The sequence below is a fragment of the Paramisgurnus dabryanus genome, chromosome 15, assembly GCF_030506205.2.
Source record: "Paramisgurnus dabryanus chromosome 15, PD_genome_1.1, whole genome shotgun sequence".
NCBI classification, from domain to species: Eukaryota; Metazoa; Chordata; class Actinopteri; order Cypriniformes; family Cobitidae; genus Paramisgurnus; species Paramisgurnus dabryanus.
The window spans coordinates 18,554,990-18,578,707 of NC_133351.1; the positions used below are offsets into that span (position 1 = coordinate 18,554,990).

The 23,718-nt window shown below is 37.0% G+C and overlaps 1 protein-coding gene and 1 pseudogene across 2 annotated transcripts in view; one reads left to right on the forward strand and one right to left on the reverse strand.

Moving 5' to 3' along the window:
• The window catches only part of arhgap15 (Rho GTPase activating protein 15), a 68,384-nt gene extending 46,632 nt beyond the window's left edge, over positions 1-21,752 (forward strand). For both annotated transcript variants that reach the window (XM_065292517.2, XM_065292518.2), the window contains 5 exons: positions 1,352-1,450; positions 1,535-1,612; positions 1,934-2,068; positions 11,845-11,950; positions 21,388-21,752. In XM_065292517.2, the coding sequence (XP_065148589.1) occupies positions 1,352-1,450; positions 1,535-1,612; positions 1,934-2,068; positions 11,845-11,950; positions 21,388-21,571 (602 nt within the window). In that variant the 3' untranslated portion in view covers positions 21,572-21,752. The remainder of the gene's footprint in view (positions 1-1,351; positions 1,451-1,534; positions 1,613-1,933; positions 2,069-11,844; positions 11,951-21,387) is intronic.
• Positions 11,155-11,271, reverse strand: LOC135782914 (5S ribosomal RNA; annotated as a pseudogene).
• Positions 21,753-23,718: the final 1,966 nt, after the last annotated feature.

Genomic DNA, 23,718 nt, shown 5'->3' on the forward strand with positions numbered 1-23,718 from the left:
TTTTTCCTTTTGTACCCCCCGACGCCAATACTTAAAGACTGTAACTAATTTATTCCATTCATGGCACACACCAAACATAGCATTAAAGGATATTTTTAGCATACTTTGAACCGTCGGATGAAGGTAATGATATCTTTAATTTCCTCTAGTGTTGAAAAAAGGCCTTTAATGTAGTATCTGTGGGGGTAAATGGGAGATCAAAGAGGACAATATTGAAGGAATGAATAAAACTACTGTGAGATTAAGGGAATAGCGCAGGTGGCCCCAACACAGCTATCGTTGGCATCGCTCCAAGGCAAGCGAGCCTGCAAACATCCATCCCAAAATTAGGATTCCTCTGTATTGTACTGTCTCCTTTAAAATAGCAATTTATTTCGAAATGCCCCACCTCCCATGCAAAATATTTTTCGAGGAAATGCACATTTATATGCAAAGGTGGCTTGCTCGCAGTCATTTATGCATTTAGCGCAACCCCCCCTCCTCGCGGGTGCTGAAATGAGAGCAGGACAACTTTGATGTTCCCGAAGCCTCTGGGATAGCTTGCCTGGTCCTATATGACCTCAGAAAGCAAAATGACGAGGACACTTGCTGCCTCTGTGAAACTCGCGCTGACACAAAACTGAGGTTTTGTTCTAATATGAGGCATAATGATGTTTTGTGGGGCTTTTCTGAGCTATGACTGTCCCACAACATTACATCACATCATCTGTGACATTCCTGGTACAGCTTGGAATTAATACGGCCATATTTCAGATCGTTGGTGGATTACATTTTTTATTGAATTGATTATATTATATGCTGATTAGGTAATGACAAATAATCACATTAATGTTTGCTGTGTAATTCTCACAAATGATGATCATTCAAAGATAAGACATTATTGTTGAAAATAAATAAAGCATTACAAGTGGCTTTAAAATATATTGTTTATTTTTATATAGTTTATAACATAATAAAATTAACTGTCTACAATCCAGAAGATTATTATTTCCGGTTATGTTATGTTATGTAAACTTGAATTGCTCGGATAGGAGAAAAACACTGTTTACAAGATTTATGTTACAGTAGGATCGTAAAAGCATTCCTTATATATTAAAGATATTTAAAAAAATTTTTTTCATAATTAAATGTAATAAATAAACATGTTAAAATTACAATTGAGCTATTATTATTATTATCATTATTATTATTATTGATATAGTTTATATATATATATTATAGAAATGCATGTTAAGTACATCATAACCTGCTTTACCTTTAAATACTTAAATACTAAATATATTTATATATTATTAGTTATTGTAATTATAAATTTGAAAACTAAATATTTAAAAAAAACCTGTGTTTATAGATCGTGTATTTGGATGTCACATACTGACCTTATGTGAGAGAGAAAGGACCACAGTGCCCAAACTTGTCAAGTTGTGTGTGGAGGAGGTGGAGAAAAGAGGTAAAAGTCGAGTGTTTTTTTTTTAAAGAAGTGGTTTCAATAGGTGTCAGGCTGACTAACTAACAGATGTCTTTACTCTTATAGGCCTGGAAGCCGATGGGCTATACAGGGTGAGCGGCAATTTGGCAGTTATCCAAAAACTACGCTTCCTAGTTGATGAAGGTAAGTTTAATTCAGTAATCTCTCGTCAGTAATTGGTTTAGGAATACTTTATTAGTATTCATCTAAATGAAGCATCTTTTTTATTTAAACTAAAGACTTGTTCGCCTAAAGGTCTAAAAAATGGTTAGTTTGTGTCAAGCCCCACAAATTATTTGATAAGGGGGTTTGATATTCAGTGACATACAGTCAGAACAATGTGCTCGGTTCTCAAGGGGCGAATTAACGTTGACATAATGATTAGCATTTTTTAATTTCCTCATCAAACGACTGTTGTTGTAATTCTCTCTGTTGGCTTTTCTGACTGTGCCTCTCTTTCCCCAGAGGAGGAGCTTGACTTGGGCGACAGCCAATGGGAAGACATCCATGTCATCACCGGAGCGCTAAAGATGTTTTTCCGCGAGCTGCCAGAACCCCTGTTTCCCTTTCGCTTTTTCGAACAGTTTGTGGAAGCCATTAGTAAGTACTGAAATCATTTACAATGTGAGCAAATTTATACTGTTGCACCAAGTGTTTAGGATTACAACTTTAAAATGCGTTATAAGGAAAGATTAATTAACTTTGCAGAATACTCACAGTGTTCCACAGCAACAAGTTATTTCCATTCATGCTTTAAAGCTTAAGTTGACCGGGCCCTATGTAATTTAAGGCACGGATGGCTAAACCAGCAGCCACTCTTGGGTTGAGCATGGCATTTGGGATTGACCCTCTTACAGGCATTCCTTCAGATCCATCAACCAAAAGGGGTCGCTCTTTGACAGGGAGGTGCTAGGATCATTCCAATTCCCTGTTTGGGGAATGGGGGAATTTCTCAGGCCAGAGGGCAAAGTCAGGGCCTGTGGTCCAGACAGAAACTGTCACCAGATCGGCCTTAGTGTCACGTGTAACCTCCCTCCAGCAGCATTGAGCAAACTCTGGGCCTCATCTTTGCCGTCCAGCTGACGCCAATATGTTTCTCCTGGGCAATCTACCTTCTAAAGCCGTATACCTTCTGAAATGTATGTATGCTTAAAAAAACATTTGTCCCTCGCTTTTGTTTTATGACTTGGTCTGTTTCTGAAACGTTGTTTGTATTAGTAGCTGTGTGATAAACTATGAACTAAGCCTGTTGTGTAAATAGAGAGTAAGTAATAAGCAAATAAAGAAGACCCAAAAATAAGCACAATGGTAGGTTTAACAAGCTAAACATTGTTAACAAGAATTTTTAGTTTTTGGGTACATTGCAATATAAATCATTATTTGTAGGAGGGAACACATTTAAAGGTATAGCTTACAAGAAAAATAACTGCTTTCATAATTCATTCACCCTCATGTTATCCCGAATGTATATGACTTACTTTCTTCATTTGAACACAAATTAAAAATGATATATTATAATGCTGTAAATGTTAACTTCTTATATGGGGTAAACTTGGTGAAGCTCCAAAAACCACATCCATCCATCATTAATCCAAATGACTCTAGTGTGTTAAAGGTGCAATATGTAACTTTTAAAAGGATCTCTTGACAGAAATGCAATATAGTATACATAACTATATTTTCAGTGATGTATAAAGACCTTACAAAATTAACTGTATTGTTTGTATCACCTTAGATTAGAAATTGGAAGATTCCCAGATGCACTCTGTGCATCAGCATGAAAAGTTAACAATGCGATGCATCGGTTTAAAAACTGTGCATTGGATACAAATTAGCATTTTCATCGCAATACATAATTTCTAACATAATGCATCGGTAAAAAACTGATTTATTTGTGTATTATGTATAATTATTTGTAGATGTGCTATACTTTTTTAATTTAGAAACTGACCAATATTTTAAGATCGCTTTTACTTTCTAAACTGTTGCTACGTCCTGCTGACTTATCACCTGCCTGCGTATCACAACACCAATGAAACCGAGGCGTGTCATGCAAGTCACATAGAGGATAACATGGAGCTATCCTCCACCAAGTAATTACAAATCCATGGGTGTCGGAATCCAAAAAATAATGTGGGTCGTCCTAAGCATGTACTGGTCTTATATGACCTTTTCTTGTATTTTTTTTATTTTATTAAACAATTGCATTTATAGCCTAAAAGCTTTGCTTACAATGTTGTGTCGCAGGAGTATGCAGGGTTTCCCGCAGAAAATTTATTAGTTAAGGTGATAGGGTTGGGCGAGTGGGCGGGGCAGAGGGCGTGCCAATCAAAGGGGCGTATGCGTCATGATGAAAATTAAAATATTTTTATTTAAAACACTCAAATAAAACTTAATTTTGAAGAAACTATGACAGAAAATGAACACATTATTAATGAATTAAATGTTTTTAACAGATACCTTTAATGGGAATAGCTGCGTGATGAAGTGAAACTTCGTAGAACGACTGGTGAACGATGATAGATAGAGCAAAAATTGTACAAACTGATTATTTCCCACTATTAATTACATTATCTTAAAGAAGTGTAACTACTAAATAATGCACATAAATAATGTGAGCATGAGCACTCAACAATTATATCTAATCAACAGGTATGTGAAACCTAGCTAGCAGATCGCTCAAACAACAAAATCACCAGCTAACTTACTTTCAATTCGCAAGAACTATAGACGAATACAATAACAGGCTTAAATTACCCCAAAACATAAGTCCACTTACAGTTCTCACGGACACGTGTTTTATCTACTGGCTATCCTCCAGACATGACGGACCACGTCTTTAACTCGTTTCGGCCGTGTGGCGCACATGCACGCTCGGAGTGTGAAGCGCATCTGCGCTATTCTCCGAGATGTTTTATCAACTGGCTAGTTATCCTCCAGACAGTGACGGTCCGGACCACGTCTTTCTAATTTCGGCCGTGTGCGCGCTATTCTCCGCTTTGCAACCTCAAAATTAGATGTTGCTAAAATGACACACTGCCCCTTTAATATGTCTTCTGAAATGAAACAATCCTTGTACAAGGAAACAAATAATATTTTGTGTTTTAGTGATCGATATATCACATATCCATAGTAACAAAGAGATCAGCGCAGTAAGTTTAAATATAATGTCGATAACTCATTGGTTCTGACATAATGTTACTACAGTAGTTGTTATGCATTTTTCGCCACAAGACCGAATTCCACACGTTATTCTACATGCGCTTATCTCCATGTTGCTATGGATACATGATGTATCTATTGCTAAATAAGCACAAAATAATTATAATTGTATACCTAATCAAAATCTCATTCACTTCAGAAGATATATTAACCGAAAATATGTATTTTTTATTACTTCAGAGATGGATGGTTGTGCTTTTTGGAGCTTTACTGTGTTGACCAATTTAAGATAACATGATAGCATTTTATAATATACATTATGGGCATTTTCATATTTAATAAAAACTACTCCGTTAACACCACTAGCAACACAAAATAATGATTTTGTTTTTGATTATTTCCCCCCATGTGCCACTGTTGAAAAACAGATAGAAAAACTTATGCCACTGGTTATGAGCCAGTGTTGCTCTTTGAAAAACACTCCACACCATTTACACCTTTCAAGGAAAATTTTATACTTATAGCTGCTCATGTTGGCCTAGGAAAGGAAAACATAAATTTTAACATAAATTACTTATCTGGAAATATACAATAGACTACCAAAAGACCTACTGACTACTAGCCATCTCTGTCTGTTAATCACAGCGATATCATTATGAACACAGCAGCCTAGTATTTCCCCACTGAAGGGAGATATGCATGAGACAGAATAGGAACAGGCCTGGGGTGATGTTGTAATTTGCTAATAAATATTTACTGGCGCTGCATGTAGGCCAGAGTACCGCAAACTGTTTGTATCCAATTAATCAGTAGATGAGCCTGATCACTTACAGATAGTGTTTAGACAACTAATTATTACAATAAAAGGCCCATAATAGCAGGAGGTATAATGAGTTCAACCTGCAAACAAAACAGAGGCAACACTGGTGCTAGCCTACTAGCATAATACTCTGTACATCTGTATGTTTGCAGTATGATGAAAATGTAATGCATGCATGAAATAATCGGATGACATACTGCATTTTCAAAAATGTCCAGTGTGCGGTACAAAACTGTATACCACAATGCAATGGTCTTCAACTTTATTATTATTTTCAGTGTGATAAACAAACAAGAAATAATTTGGAATATCTCTTAGCTCATTATTTAATCAGTCTACCAAAATTAAAAATGCAAAAATTCTAATCCAAATGCAACACAATAGCAAATACTGTTTAGATGTTTCTCGCGGCACACATTCTGGCTAGTATTTCATTGCATTTTGCTCATTGAGCTTTACATCTCCAGAGATGTGAAGAACTCAAATATTTTTAATTTAATCAAGCATCTGTATTTTATTTTTTTAGTGTTTTTCTTTTACCTCACTACATTTTAAAGCATAATATCATTATTTTGAAAAAAAAGTAATTCAACATTTTTTCTACATATTAATAAGAAATTACTACATTTTAATACTACATATTTATTAAATGTAGTGGAGTAAAAAGTACAATTTTATGCATAGGAATGTAGGGAGGAAAAGTCAGATACTTGAGTAGTGAGTAAAAATTCCTCTGCATATCTGTTGGGTAAAAGAAGCTAGGTTAGTATCTGTATTGGTGGTGAAAGACATACAAACACGTTCAGTGTAAGAAAGTAATATTAATCTCTGTCATTTCTGTCAGACAACAGCTCCGGCTGTACAATAGGGCCCGTTTGGACCGTAGACTCAGGAAATGTACCTTGTTGGCACAATCCTTCGAATGTTGAGCATAATATTGGGTATTAAGCTCCTCCCCTGCCTGTAATATTGGCACGGTTTAATGAAGCTTGCTGCTCGTCTTACATTTCGTTTACTGTAACTGCCTGACATCCTGTTTCATTGATCTCGCTAGGCCACCAACGAGCATTTTCAGTAATCCTGGTGATATTTGAGTGGCTCAGGACATCAATATTGGTCCATCACTGTCAAAAGAGGACAGTTCCTCTAGTCAAGTTTCTCAACATGGCTGCCCTTTATGTGGACGGCGGTATTAACTAAAGGTCTCCGGAACGGTACTTTGGACAAGAATCCATTCAATTAGGACAGCTGCCCGATAACATGCTGCTTCTGGAACTCTTTATGAAACTCAAAGTCGTTTAAGCTTGTTGGACGCTCTGGCAAATTATTCAATGTAATCTTGGGGTTTAAGATTTTATTTCACAATAAATGGCCCCTTCACTCACGATTTGCCTCATCTTCTCGCTTGCAATCTGCATATTTCTTTAAAAATGTATGTGATTGTGCCACAAATCAGCATTTGGACTTCTCATCGTCCTCAGGTGAACAGTTGGCCTAATTTTCCATTCTTGCACTTGGTGCCTGTTTTGGATGTGGCAGGCAACAGCTCTTGGCTCGCAACGTCCTAAATCTATTATTCATATTGCCTGGTATCTTAGCGACATTGTCCTGCCACCTGTCCAATAGACAAGCTCGCCTTGTTATACAAAGCGAAGACATACTTGTTGACAAATGGAGGCTTTGTTCTCTGTGCCCACACACGCAATCCAGCATTTGAGTTATAATCTCGAAAGTTCATTCAGATGCACTTTATACCATACATATTTTAAAAGATCGACCTCTGAGATTGTTATACTTTCCAGTTTAATTTTCTAGTTTCTTTATCATTTTGACAATAAACATGCCACAATAAAACTATTCGGACCATTCCTATGTTATGTTCTTTCAGCTAAAATCAAAAGTCTTGAGCTTTTCTCATTTGTGCAATGTGGCCTCATTGCCATGCAAAGCTAGCATGCAGAAATATTTTCAAATGCATAAATCTCTTTTCAGTCTCTATATTTCATCAAGAGTTTTTCATGTTTAATATATTACAGCGCCGATCCTTTAAGACTTTGTTATTCATAAAGCAAAGTATTCAATTGGGATACATTTAAAATCTTAATCATAACCTGCAGGACTATTTGCAGTGTGCTAATATTTGCCTTGACGGGGCTTAAAGAAGCCCGCAGACAAAGCTCGCAGATGGGCTTATCCTGAGAAGCAAAGCTGTACTGCGGTAAAGAAGGTCTCATTGTTTGTAATTGGATTATATTCACAGATTTTTGTTACCAAAAGTGCATCTATTCTTTCCTGAACATCAGCTCTTTTGACAAAACAATGATGCTCTCAGTTTGATTTATAGAAAGTGTGCTGTGCAGCAACGCCACCAACGGATTTGGCACATTTGGCAACCACAGGTACATAAAACATAAAAAAGTATTGTGTTTAACACATTGAGCTATGCCTTTATAACCAAGCAGGAATTGAGATTTTTAAAATACAAAATCATTTTAAAATACCGGGTCTCCAAATAACATCGTCTCATTATTTAATTGGTTATTAATTGTTTAATTTGAAAAATCAGTAAATAACAAAAAAAATGTAAACAAAATAATAATGATAAATGTACCCAAAACCGCACAATGCACTCTTATAAACATCCCCTCATGTTAATAGCAGTCCCTCGTGATCGGATTACTGTAAGAGTAATGCTTACCATAGTGTATTCATGCTGATTTGGGGTATAGGCATTTCAAACCTGTTTTATATTAATGACACTGTCCACACCATCTGTCCAAAATACAGGACAAGGGACCATCTCCAATATGCTAGCCACCAAAGGCAAAGTAATTAATGACAGCAATAATGCCAGCAATAATGACTAGATTAAATATTTTACAGGCCGACTGCCATGCAGTGTGTCATAGCCAAAAGAAAGCGAAAGGCCTCCGCTGAGATAGCGCTTGAAGAGAAAGTCGTAAAACAAGATATTGCTTGGATAAAGTAATGACTAAATAATGAAGAAAACCGCTATAAAGCATTTTAGCTCTTACCGCACATTGAGTCTCCGGTTACTGTGACCTTGCCGCTAAACATGACGTTAAAACATTGTTTGGTAAGTTAAAACCTTTCTTTAGGAGATAGGTTAGATGGTTTAATTGTCTAATTTTGTAACTAACTCTATAAAATGGCAGAAACGCAGATTTGTATGTTAGCATTACCTAGAGGAACGGGTCAGAATGATTGTCTGTTGTAGAGCATGGTCTCTATCTGTGCTCAATTGACAGACCTGGCATCTGACAGGGGCATCTGCTTGCCGAGCCTGTGCCAGCGCGGTGTATACACGGAGACATCTGCTCCATTAGTGCCCAGGGGGCATCCTGGGCAGTACAGTAGACCAGGGGCAAAACTACCGCCAGCTCCCTTCAACAGCACATCCCCTGAATAGCACGGTGTAGCTGCTAGCCAGCCACGGTATGAATAAACAGCGATAGTTTGGGGAGAGTACTATACTATAAGATTTCACTCTATAATAATATCATGAATATGTCTTTAATACAATTATAGTACTTGAGCTACAGTTTGATGATGCATTTTTATGCTACCTAATACAAAGAATACTAAAGGTATCATGTACAGTGTGTGCATTTGTATTGACGGTGATTCGCTTGACAGAATTTTTAAATGTCCTAAAAAAGCACTTGAAAAATATAATTTTAATTAATAACTGCACAACAGATTAAAATTACTTAGTATGGTTGGCAAGCATTCAATATTTGGACACCTTACACGCATTTAAAAATGTAATTGTATTAGGTAACAACATATCAAGTTGCATTTGCATTTGCAAAGATACCACATGCACACTTTTTCTGAGTAAAACTGATCGTCATATGTTTGTGGAAGATGTCCGTTGTTAATGTGATGACATGTGGTTACTTTGCTTGGACAGCATGTGCGAATTTGAGAGAATTGACATCATCTGACATCTACAAAAAATGACCTCTAGTTGGTTAAACGTAATTGCAAAAATGGCCAAGAATAATGAAATTAGGTCTGAAAACAGGTCAAGCATTAGTTTGCAGATTCCACTTTGTTTGATGCTTTAGTATTTAATACAGTGACATTGATATGGTTTTAGTTGGAGCTTAGGTATTCAAACACGTTTTGGGGCCACTGTATATGTAAGGAAATCTTGACTTACAATCTTGGAGGTCTGTTAGTACGGTTTTAAACAATCCGTTACGGTGAAATCTGACCTATAAGGGCTTTGAATGCCCACAGGTGGCCCCATGAAAGCAGCTCCATTTCAACATCTGCTCAGGTTCCATAATGATATTGATCAGAGACATTGATTACATTATTATAAAAATACCCTTTAGTCTTGCAAAGTTTTAACAACATAGCAATAAAAATCATCCTTTTATTTGTTAAAACAAACCTTTTTTGTTGTTAAAACGATAGACGTCTTAGTGTAAATCCTTAGTGCTATACACTGCTACATTATACACTATATCCATTAAAATGGACACAGAGAATATGAAAGTGTCAAAGGTCAGGTAGTGACACTGATAAAGAAGACTCGGCATACAGGTTAGTGACTCTCAGGAGTTTGCCATGAGGTCATAAGCCATCTGACATGCAAAGAGCACCAGGGTCAAGAGGTCACCTGTTACAGCTAGTGTTACAACATAACAGCTTTTAATGGACGTGGACTTTTATGGCCCATTAGCATCACTCACATGTGCTTTCATGAGGAAAACCTGACTACAAAAGTTCAGCATTATTTGACTGTATATGTTTTACAGATAGACTGGGTTAATTTTACAGTATTAGCTTAGTTTAGTCAATCCTTAGGAAATTTGATTTGCACAGATGCTGCACATCACTTTAACACAATCACACAAACAAAACAAAAATATATATCATACGAAGATCTAATTTATATCAACTGCTATCTCTTGGTGTCTTAACCTAGGGGCAACCTTCCGGTCTCTACCGTGAAGCCAACACGGAAATGACTTAAACTGTAATTTATCGACTGGCCACTAGAGCTTGCTCTAAAAGGGAGTCAATCCTATAGAGCCCTTTGTTAAAATCTTTAAATAAAAAAGCCTGGTTTTTGGTCTATATAGCTAATTTTGCTCTTCATTGCACCTTTGAGTGGGGTGAATTTTTTGTACCTCATCCGTTTAACTTATATTAAGCTTTAAAGTTCTGCATAATTAAGGGCGGGGCCACTTGAGTGACAGGTGAACTGCGAATGCTGTCTCTACTGTTGAGCTAGGCGGGCGTGGTTTTAAGCAACCGCAGCTCCACCAATAATATAATAATAATTCATTACATTTATATAGCGCTTTTTCTGCAGACCTCAAAGTGCTTTACATATGAATGGGGGAATCTCCTCAATATTGCGCCAGAACGCCCACCACACACCAGCTTATTAGTGGAAAGGAGACAGAGTAATATAGCCAATCAGTAGATATAGGGATGATTAGTAGGCCAATGGGCAAGTTTGGCCAGGATGCCGGGGCACACCCCTACTCTTTTTCGAATGACATCCTGGGATTTTTAACGACCACAGAGAGTCATGACCTTATTTTAATGTGTCATCCGAAAGACCGTGCTTTTTGATAGTATAGTGTCCCCATCACTTTACTGGGGGGTTAGGACCCACACAGACCACAGGGTGAGCACCCCCTGCTGGTCTCACTAACACCTCTACCAGCAGCAACCTGGTTTTCCCAGGTGGTCTCCCATCCAAGTACTGACCAGGCTCAGCCCTGCTTAGCTTCAGTGGGCAAGCTGTCTTGGGCTACAGGGTGATATGGCTGCTGGACCAAGGTCCCACCTTTTTGCCCATTTTTGGTTATTCGTGAATGATGCGCAGTGACGCCCTGCCAAGATGGCTCCGGCAACTATCGGCTTAAAAAATATTCTTCACAAACCTGTGGGTGACACCTTTGTGTCATTGTCAATAAATTGACAATAAATTGGTTGCATTTTGTGTGCCCTTGAACTACAGGCACACTTGCTGTGTCTTCTTAAAGATGTCATTTGGGACTTTATTGTCCTAATGTCAAAATTAAAAAAGGGATTAAAGTTTTAAAGGAAATTGAACCTACTGTAACTAAGACTTGGAGTGTCATTAATCTGTTAGATTACATATTGCCTTTGTCGTAAATCTGGATTTTGGAACGGAACGCATTTTGAATGTGAGCTCCTCAAGCATGTCTGTGTAATTAATAGAGAAGGGGGTAATGATGCGGTATTAGGCAAAGTTCTGATGTTAGATGAGCTATGTTAATGAAAAAGTGATGGAAAAGACATTAACTTCTCCATGAACCAAGAGGCTCAAATGAAGGAGCAACACTGAAATCAAAACATTTCATCATTTCTTCTCTGCCAACAGAAATTAAGGAGACCACACAGAAAGTTCAAGCAATGAAAAAGCTGATCCATCAACTTCCCAAACCCAACCACAACACCATGAAACTGCTCTTCCACCACCTGAGGAGGTATGTCAAAGATCGTTATTTGCTTCGTCTACACACACTCCAACATCAGGCGTGTGGTCCTGGCCCTGTAAAAATTTTGGTATTAATTGAGGAGCTCAGATGCAAAAGCCGCTAAACGCCACCTCCGTAAATGATATTAACCGAATGCTCTCTAGACGTAATATACGTTCACCAAGTACTTTTGCTTCAAATCTGCTTAATGACAGAATCCATTAAGAATCTGAGAAAAAAATGCTCATTTACAGGAAACATCTCAGATGCACTTAGAGGGTTTTTCATTTGAACTCTTCAATTTTTTTCTGTAAAGAAAGCTTTTTGAACCATTTTTAATTGCACTCACACACCAAAAATGTCAAAAATTCATTTCATTTTTATTTCAATTATTTAATTGTTTAATTATTCAAAATGTATGAGGGTGGTAAAAATTATGATGTATAAGAAGTATAAGTGTATGAGGAAGGTAAAAATTATTTCTCAAATTAATAACATTTAACCAGTTCAAAATGTGATTATTTATAGTTGTCTCTGCATATTAAACTGTGATAGAAAAAAGTGTTTTGACATCAAAACCTTAAACGCAAAACATATAACTTGCCAAAATTCTGCTCACCTCCAGCAACCAGTTCCCTGTAATTTACAACACAAAGATTCTTAATGCGCATCTCTCTAGTTGAGTGCTATATAAGGCACCAAAAAGCTCAAGGGACACAGTAGGTGGAAATTTGGCACCCACATATATTAATTGTAACTTCAGGTGTAGGATTACATTTTTAATCTGAGACATTAATTATTTGTTATAAGTTTCAGAGGTAACAAAGTATTGCAAAGTACAGCTCTACAGTAATACTATGGCTACGTTTAGAATATGATTGTCATATTTCGGTCCGTTTTGCGTTCACATGCAGTTCGGATTTGACAACCGCATTCTATCATCTAAACGTATCTTAAGCTAAGTAAATAAGTCATAACTGTGCTTTATCATGATTTAACCATGGCTCTTGGCCAATCAGAACTATTCTTTTTAAAATAATATGAGAAGGTCAGATGAAAAAGCAGCTAAGTGTCACCTCTGTCAAAAATAGGGCTGGGCAAAAAAATCGATTTTTCGATTAATCGTTTTTTTAAATGTGGTCGATTCAGAATCGATTCTCAAAGAGCAGAATCGATTTTTTTCCTTCATATTTATTTCTGCAAACATTGAACGAAAGATTAATGTTAATCGAATTACTAGTCTTCTTCACTAGATGTCACCCTCTTTTTTGCCTAGCGCAATGTTACCAAGGAGCAAGAGGCAAGCCTGTCATTCATTCATACAGTGCTTAAAATGGCTGTTTCAGGTGCTTCGTCGATTTTATTAATTACCCACTTGTAACCTGCTGTTCACTGTTCTTTTTATTAATTTAGTATTTGTATTAAATTTATATTCATTGAGTTGAATAGAGTATAAAAACCGGTCCGAGAACCAGAATCGAAAATTGAATCGAGAATCGAAATCGCATCGATTTGGTAGCTTGTGAATCGAAATTGAATCGATCTGGAAAATCTGAATCGATACCCAGCCCTAGTCAAAAATGAGATATTGACGGAATTCTCTCGGCATGCATTGTACCTTCATCAAATACTTTCAATTAAAATCTGCTTAATCCCAGCCTCAGGCCATTCAGAAATACCGGTTTGTGGGTAGAAATTGTTAAACTCGACAACAACTTTTTCAGCAAAGTCCTTGGAAGAAGCATATTAGGATATTGACAGACTTTTTGAGCCTTTTAAAGGGATAGTTCACCCAAAAATGAAAATAATGTCATTACAAAGTAGTTCATGTGACATCACTGGATCAGATAAAATGTGTTGAAGCATCAAAAATATATTTGGTCCAAAAATAACAAAAAATACGACTTCCGGTTCTGTTGTGAACCGCATGCATGAGACTGAAGTCATGTGACTGTAAACGAAGCTCGAGCGCACAAAAAAACATGCTGGGGTGCACCATATAACACGTCAGTCGCGTCGTACGTCATCCGCATCACTGCAGTCACGTGACTTCAGTCTCATGCACGCAGTTCACAACAGACGCGGAAGAGAAGACAATGCTGAATAAAGTCAAAATTTTTATTTTGGACCAAAATGTAATTTCGATGCTTCAACATATTCTAACTGACCCACTGATGTCACATGGACTACTTTGATGAGGTTTTTATTACCTTTCTGGACATGGACAGTATACAGTACGTAGATTTTCAATGAAGGGTCAAGAAGCTCTCAGACTAAATCTAAAACATCTTAAACTGTGTTCCGAAGATGAACGGAGGTCTTACGAGTTTGGAACGACATGAGGGTGATTCATTAGTGACATTATTTTCATTTTTGGGTGAACTATCTCTTTAACTTTATTCAGAAAGAACAATAAACCTTAACTTAAGACTTAAGATTTTTATATGTACTTAAAGGGCTTTGCAGCGAAATACAGATCAAATTTGTTAAACACCTATGAAATGACTAAAGTGACATTTGTGAAAACAAAGCATTTCAATTACTGACTAATACCATTTCCATAGCCATTTATGTGAAATTACTGAACATAAACATAAGCATTTTTATCAGGCTCTTATTTACAAGCATGTCAGACGCACTTAGAGGGTTTTGCATCTGAGCTCTTCATATAATGTTACCATAATAATGTCGTAGATTACTTCTAGAAATTCCTTTTCAATGACATCAACAAATACATAGTGGCAAGTAGTACCTCATATGACAGACATTGGAAAACAGGATGAAACATGAGGACTCGGTATGAACCATAGTGTGTGTGTGCGTGCGTGTGTGTCAATGCTCAAGCCCATGTCCATGATAACGTTACTGGCACAGCCAGAAGGCCATATGGCTAGTCTCCATCTCCCAGGAGGGGTGTACTATCCCACTTTACCCTTCTGCACATTTACCACCCTGCACAGGAGGGCCACAGGACTCATCTCAGATTGATGAGCACCCCCTCCTCCCTTCCCCCAATGGAACATGCCCTTTGGCACTAGTGCTAAAGTCTGTTGGGTTGCCCATGCCAGGTCTCCCAATCAGAAAATACTAATGTGTGACAGAGAAAGAGAGAGAGAGATGCTCAATGAACACTTTCTAGACAGGAACACTGTATTCTGATAGACTGATGTGTTGAAGAACTAGGTCTGCATACCATAATAATGATTGACACTGTGTTTTCTTTGGTGAGGGGGGGTAAAACTTGCTTTTTACTTTATGCAGGGTTTTTGCAAATACTGAACATTTGAAATGCATATGGTAAAGGCCCTGAATCATTTCCAAATACTAATCTGCACACAAACACAATAGTAAAACCCACACCATCTTGGCAATCACTTCCATATATGTATACAAGATGGCGAATATACATGAATTCGTAATGATTTAAATTGTACTTTTTAGTACAATCTGCTTTCGTCCCAGTTGGGAAGGGGCTTCATTAATGCATTTTCTAAGCATGCATTTTGTACAATTAATTTTATACAAATTAGCAATCTCGTGAAATACGTACAAATTCTCATTATGCTGGCAAAATGTTACCTAAAATTCATTGAATTGCAGCATTAGAAAATCTATTCATTTTTTTCTCCGGTTACCAAAAACTGTTACAGTAAAACTTGTGGTGACACGGAAAATCCCTGTAGTGCCACCAAGTCTGTTCCTTCTCCACAGCGACGTTGCTCCTGCTCTCTTCTCTCACTATTAGAGCAATAAAGACCAGGGCTTAAAATCCAAAACATGACGCTTTGCTTTGTGGGTACCACACCCTGTCCAAGTGATGTGGTTCAGTTCATTTTACTTTCTCACTTAAGTCATACTTGTTTCTGTCTACCACTTTCCCTCTCTAAATATCAGGATGGGTTTCCCATGAATCCAGGCAAAGAATGTGCGGTCATGGTGAATTAGGTTAAAGTGTCTGTTGCGATTTGTTAAGGAAAATGTATTCATTCTCATTGGGAATATTACTGATAAAGTTGAGATGAAGACGGATTTCTATTGCTTAGATGTTGCTCTTTTTTAACTCCGGAGACTAAATAGATTTCTGAAAAGCCACCCATAATGAGGGAAAATATTTTTTGCAAATTTTCCTCTGTAATTCGCAGTTTCAGATTTTTTTAAACGCAACATTTTTGATGTTTTCCAGGAACAGTATAAGAGCTAAAACATTCAACAGATTTTTTTACATTAAAAATTCTGGTATGTTTCAATCCAAGGTTGGGTAAAATATGGACAAACACAACCCTTTTAAAATTTTAAAATTACCTACAAAAACACAAATGCAAATTCTTTAAGAACCCTCCCACTTTCGTACTTTTCCATAAAGATTTAATGATCTTCTTCAAGTCGTTAATACTTGTGTATATCAAAAAAGCCCATAAATAATATTACCTTAAGGTATTTTTTGATGATAACCCCCTTGTGTAATATTTTATTTTGTATTTGTTTTTTGTGTGTTTATGTGTGTTCTCTAGATTTATGCTGTTTATTTAAAAAATAAATAAGATTTATATCTTGAGCATTATTTGTTTTTTTGCATGGTTCTTCAAGCAATAATAATAACTTGCCTACAAAATTTCCTTATTTAAATAATGGGTTGAAACATTAAATAATGGGTTGTGTCTATATTTTACCCAAATTGTATAGTGGATGATGAAAAATAATACCTGCAAAAAGATAAAGCTCAAAGTTCACTGCCAGCCGATATATTATTTTCTTCAACAGAAGTCCTCTTTCAAAGCCTACAGCGAATGGCCGGTTTGGACTACAGTCCTCTACTTCTCGATTGAATGACGTCAATAAAACATTATTTGACTAAACTCCGCCCACAGGAATACGTCAGTCGCCAGCTTTGGCTCAAACGGCTCTGCTAAGCTAAGCTGCTGTCGAATCACAACACACAAAACAAACTACACCATCAAAACTCATTACGTATTTCTAAAGGAGGGACTTCATAGAACAAGGAAGACATCAGCCTGTTTTAGGACAGTGAAAACAGCGGTATAGTGATAAGCAAATTGTGTGGGAAAATACCGCGTTTTACATGTGAAAAATGAACACTGTTATATTGCGCACTGTAAACACAATCAAAGCTTTAAAATCACTGAAAGAACGGGACCTTTAATTTTTGTGTGATTTGTTTTGTAAATAAATTCTAAATATAAGCCTGTGATCTTTAATGTTGACTGAATAAGGCCATGTCACTGATTGAAATCAAAGTAAAATCAATGATTGAAATCAAACGTTGAATTTCACAGACAGGGTCACATATTGAAACCTCTAATTTATCACGTCACAGTTTGAGACGTTCTCTTCTGAAATGTTAGAGGAGATGCGTGATATTGCTAGGGTCTGTTAATCAGGAAAAATCTGCGCAATATCAAAGTTTATTGATATGCACATGCTCCATATGTGCTCAGACATCAATGTCAGCCTGTACCGTACACTTCCTGTCTTTCTTATCTAAAACAGGTAGAACTTAACTAAATCACGTCTCTGAACTCCTGCTGTCATGCTTCTTTTGTGGGTTATATTTTGCTCTGACTTGGCCCATGCAGAAGTGGTGAAAGTCAAAAGCTCTTTGTTGTGGGCGCTTTCTATGCCCGCGTGGAACCAATGTTCATTTTCTCTTTTGGTCCTCGGAGCCTGGATTCAATAACCAGTTGTGTGCTCGCATTGTGATGATGTGGTCAAGGCAACCAGATTTTCTCAACAGTACACTTGCTCGGTAGGGCTATTTATGTCTCTTTTTGTGGGAGGTTTTGTCACCACCGCTCATATTTCCCGTCTACCGCAAGTGATTTAAAAGGCCACAGGTTTTGTTTTTTGTTAGTAATTCAAGGTTCTTTTCGCTTTGTGTTGGAGAAGAAACCTGGAGCGACCATTGATCAGGATAGCCAGGAAAGAAAATATTCATTTATAGTATGTAAGATTAGATATTCACAAGCATATATGAACATATGACTGTTAGGTATGGATAGAAAATCAAAACTGTTTAAAAAAGTGAATCCCTAAACTGTATTGTATGTAGCATAAAATAAAAGTAAACCTAAATATCGTTTGCCCAGATTTTAGTTAGCCTTTCATAGGTTCATCAAGGCATAAGATGAAAATGACACAGTTTAAAGCTTGGAGCGATTCTGTAACCCCCCACCCCACCTTAATTTATTATTCGTCCCATGGTTCTTCAAAAGCCAGTGATGCTGACCCAATTAACACAGGCCTCCTAGGCGGGCAATGATGGTATTGTGCACGATCCTTTATTTCCTGTCATGCAAACGAGATGCTAATTAATAACCATTGGCATCTTGCGCCGTACACGTCGGCTTATGTACGGGATATCAATGATTTGTCAGATTCAACCAAGCGTAACATAGTCACCTCCGGTCAAGCTGCCCTCAGCCTGGCCCTTATCCAGACACCAGAGTAACTTCACTGGGCTCCAAGTCAACTTATGGTTTAATGAGCACGTTATGCCATAAATACTGTACCCAGATACTGATGACCAGAATGGATCTTTTTCTTTCTAGTTTAAAGAAATATGGGTAACACTTTAAAATAAGGTTGTATTTCTTAACATTTGTGTCATGAAGTGTTAGTTAATATCAATACAATTGTTTATAGTTCATTCATTATGATTTATTCCGCAACTAATGTTTTTACATGGTGCTCTGGAATGCTTAATTCTAACTGCGACATTCCAAGGTTTGTTATTCCCAGATAACAAATGCTTGAAACTGATAACACAGCCTCATCCGGGTACTGAGAGTCATCTTGACAGATGCACTTCAATATTTACAAATAAATTAAATATAATGTAAATATGCATTATTAATAACATACAGTATAAGGTTTATTTACAAATGTTCGTACCAAATGCATGTTAGTCTTTTTTTAACTTTTGTTTGAACGCATCTTGGCTTAAAGCCGCTAGGAAACAGGTTTTTCTCACCGAAAGTTAGCATTTTTTATAAATAAGCTAATAAAATGCCAGAACAATGGGTCTCATTCACTAATAATTACATAGGTTTTTCGTATTTATACGCACACTTTAAACTTTCCGCTTAATTCACAAAACGTGTGTATGCACATGAATTTGTTCTTATACTTGTTAGTGAATTTGGAGTGTTGTACATGAGCGGCCAGGTGCACGAGGTGGGTAATTAGCATAAGACACGCCCAAACCAGCTCCATATAAGGGTTTTCCGCAGTGCTAGTCCACAGAAAATTTTAGAGCATTTGGTCATAGAAGCAAAAGAGCTCGAAAAGCAATCCATGATCATATTTATTATCGGTAAAGTTCAGTTTTGCTGTCGCTGGAAGAAGCCAGTGCTTTGTGTCCACCAGAGTAACATTAAAGAAGTATGGGACGCTTTAACAAATATGTCATTTAATTAATATGACAGACGCACATATGTATATAAAATAAAACAGACAGATCAAGTGATTGACGTTTAGGCTTCTCATTACATTTACATGACGTTTACATTAGGCATTAAGGAGACACTTTCATATAGAGATTTAAAAAGTAAGGAAGGAAAGCGTGAAGATTCGTCATTATGTGCATCTTCTTTATATGTTTAAGTAAGTAGGCTATAATAATTTATAATATAATGTATATAATAATAATAATATTAATCATGTATAATAATATATAATGCAGAAAATATTATAATATAAAATATAATCATATCAATTTTGTATATCAACATTATTATAAACATCATAATTATAGCCTAGTATTTGATTATAGCGTGCTTGATTATTGCGTACAAGTGGTTTTATGTTTTCTTGAATTTTTGCGTACATTAAGAAAAAATTTTTATATGAAAGTTTTTGTTGATTCACGATTTGATGCACACATCTCGCATACAAATTTGTGCATACGCATGCTTAATGAATGAGACCTACTTGTGGCAAGTAATCATTTAATAAGCAGGATAACGTACTGCCAACCAGTTGTTATCGCAAATAAATCCCTTCTTTGATAAATTTTATTTTTTTTAAACATTTAAAAAAGTATAATTAAATGATGAAATTAAGTAACTATGATTAATTAATGTTGTAAAATTATTATTTATTGTTAGATCTTGTATTAAACTAATGTTAACAAATGTAAACGTTACTTTACCTAAACCTTTCATTTATAAGGGATACAAAAACAATAATTCTCCCAAATGTGCATGAGATTTTTCTGTACAACTACAAAAAATGTGTTTACAGGCCAAATAAGTGCTTTTTTATAGACGATTTCTTCATATTTCACTTTTGCCCAACTGTAATTGAAAATGATAATGACTATAATTAAGCTTCTATCATAATTTTAATCGATCTGGCATTACTGATAGCACACATGAAGGTGGGGGTGTGTGGGATTCATAGTTTATAGTGGTGTCACAGTGGCATAATTACCAAAAAACACTAAAAGGTTCGACAAAAAAGCTTCATATTTAATGTTTTGAAAAATCACTTCGGAAATGAAGTCTCTCTCTTTAAGATCATTAGTGGACCATTAGCAATGGCAGCCGGGATCCTTACATCATAGTGTGCTAATTAGGTTAAAATGCTCATGGCAGGACAAGCGTCTAGCTGTGATGTACAGGGGAAGCGAAATGGCCGAGGTTAATTATACACATTAATGGGGAATTATTGAGAGAGCTTGGTCTGCCTCTTAAGTTATGTTTCTCAGCTGAAATGGCTTCCCAAAGTCACAAAAACACACATGGTGATGTGTCTTGGGAAGAGAGCCCATGCCCTTAAATTTATTTTATAACCATGCTATTTTGACAATGACACTGGGATTATACACGGTTGCATGATTGTAGACCAATATTTTGATAGATGTGACCACAATCGTAGATGGCGCAGTGACCACAAACGCAGATGGTGTAGTGTGCCTACACCAACACGTTTCTAATCGGTACCTTTAAGAACCCGGCTCCTGCTAAACAATACAAAGTGTGCTCCTAAATGTTAAGCCGTCTTCCCACCTCTTAGTCAGGATCCCGTTGACAACTTGGAACGCAGCCCTTCACCGCAATCCCTCCCTCCCTTTCCAGGCCTCAACCCATAACACAGCCAGAGGGCTCCAATCTGACTCCTTATAAGAGTCCTCCAATACTCTGTATTGATTGTCTCCTTACCACAGCCAAACCTCAGCTCAGAGAGATCTGCTAAAAGTGCGCTTAGATGCCTCCAAGGACCAGGCATACGTTTTTAAAAACAACCAAGCGATGGTCCGTCACCAATGATTTCATGACAGGAACGTATACATATTTTAAGCTCGGAGGAAATTGTAATATCTCATATGCTGTAGTCAGTTGTTCCATTGGGACACTTTCTGAAAACAAAGCAATGTTTAATGAGTTTAAATCTTTCAGCTGATTGATCCATTGTTTTGTTTTTTACAGAGTCTTGACAAAGTCACGGCAAAACTTAATGTCGACCCAAGGCATTAGCATTGTGTTTGGACCGACTCTCATGTGGCCAGAGTTTGAATTGGGAAACATGGAAGTCAACATGGTATACCAGAACCAAATAGTGGAGTTCATTTTAATTGAATGCACTGAGATCTTTGGACCAGAGGGCAAGTAAAGTGACGACTGACAGACAGAAAAATTTAAAGTAATGCATAATGAAAAAATGGGTGAAATGCGTGTTACTCCCCTAGAATTATTTTGTTTTGTTCTTGATATGTTCTTATAATTGCCTCTTTTTTTGTTAAATCAGATATTTTTTATTTTATAATGCAAACATTTGCATAGTATTATACCTCACCAAAACATCATTGTCAAAGGTAAAAGTCTGTATATTTGTAATAATATAAATGATGTACTAGAACAAATATTTTTGTAAATGGGTTTGTTGTTTACCATAAATATGGTACGAATTCCTATAAGTTTAATATTAAGTGAAAAATATATTTGGGTACAAAGCTACTGTTTTGCTAAACCAGATTGTACAGTTATTTCAGTGACACATATTGCTTTTGTATTGAGATTGTGTGCCTTGTATTAATGATAAAAGTCTTTGTTTGTAAAAAATAAAAGATTTTTCATAAAAATGTCAACTTTCTGCCTACCTATTACTTCAAGAACTTGCAATATTTAATATTTCATGCACCGCTCTGCGAGGTTAATCCTTCACATCCTCACAGATTCCTCCACGCGTTCCCTATGCATCCCGCTGCAGAATCAGCCCATCGGCCTTTCGTGTTGTCAGATAACATACAGCACGACCACGATCACATCAGTTTCTAATCAAACTGCCAAAGTCCTCTCCAATTCTCTAACAGCAGTCTCTTTTTATTTGCTTCCCGCAGGCCAGCACTGTGACTGTCTGCGTGGAATGTGTTTTTAATTCCATCCCAAAGATAAGAGAGAGCCTGTAATTATGGGAAGATCCGTCCCTCCTTGTAGCAGTTTGCCTGCATCAGATCCCTCATAGTTTGGCATCTTGAGTAGTAATGATGAAGAGAACAGGAGGGCGACATAAACCAGATTTGCGGGTTGCTCTCTGAAACCTGACTGAAAATAACGCAGTGAAATGAAATGCAGCTTTCGGTGACCTCTCTGGCTGCGCTTCACTCAGGGATCTTAACAAGTTCGGCAGGCCACCAAGACCTGCTTCGCGAAACCTTTGAAAAGAACTTGTTTTCGTCTGCAAAAAAAACGTTTGCAGAATGCATGTGTTGAACTTGGTGGTTTGCTTTGTCAATAAGGCACCTTAAAACGGTGTAAATTGTGGAGGGTTTTGGGATATATAGCCCCTGTAACTGAGCCACTTATATAAGATTTAAAGGTTACAGTAAGGGCGTTAATAATGGGAGGGGGGCAATAAACAGATCATTTTAAAGGTATAGCTACAAGATACAATAAGTGTGTCGAAATGAGTGTGAAAGAATCGAATTGAGTATAGACTAGAGGTCTTTTTTACGGGTCCACTTAGATCCGAAAACCCGAGGTCCGACCTGAGACCCAATCGGGTTCGAGTCTTAAAGTTTCATGTGTGCCGTGGACACAGGTTGGGTATAGGAATAGCGGCAATTTAAAATGAATTTGTTTTTGCAGAGCGGACCCAAAGACCCGAACTCTTGTGCGTGTGTGCATCAATGTCCTTTTCAAAGCTCTCCTCTGTTTTACAAGAGTGCATGAGACATTGTGTGGCTGGTGGTAGGTTACTTTTTGTTGAGACAGACATGTTAGTCAATTTTAAATGTACATTTTAGCGGTTACCTTGATGTCATCATCAGATAACAAAGTAAAATAAATGGAGCAGCTCGCCAAATTTATTTGCGAGACCAGCTGTCTGACTGCTGCGTGCAGGGCTGCAGACTGCACACACGTCAGTGCCATTTACATTCAGGTCCAGTCGGATAAAAAAAATTGCCACTGGTTCGGGTCGGACTCGGGTCTGATTTTCTCTGGTTTGTCTCGGGATGGGTCTTTCTTTAAAAAAAAACTTATTTATGGATGTCGGGTTCGGGTATAAAGTAATTCGGGTCATTTCGGGTTGGGTACATTTCTTTGTACCCAAGAAGACCTCTAGTATAGGCGGTTTCATCAGACGCACGTGCGGTGACGTGATTACGTGTCTGGTCGGAACTTTACTTCCTGCTTCTGTTTGTTATATAGTCTGACTAGTTGCTGAAACTGTTCTCTTGACCAAATACCTTGTCATAAAATAACAACTGTTTTGGTTTCCTAAAGTAGGTAATCTACGGGTTGTTTATTTTGCTTGTT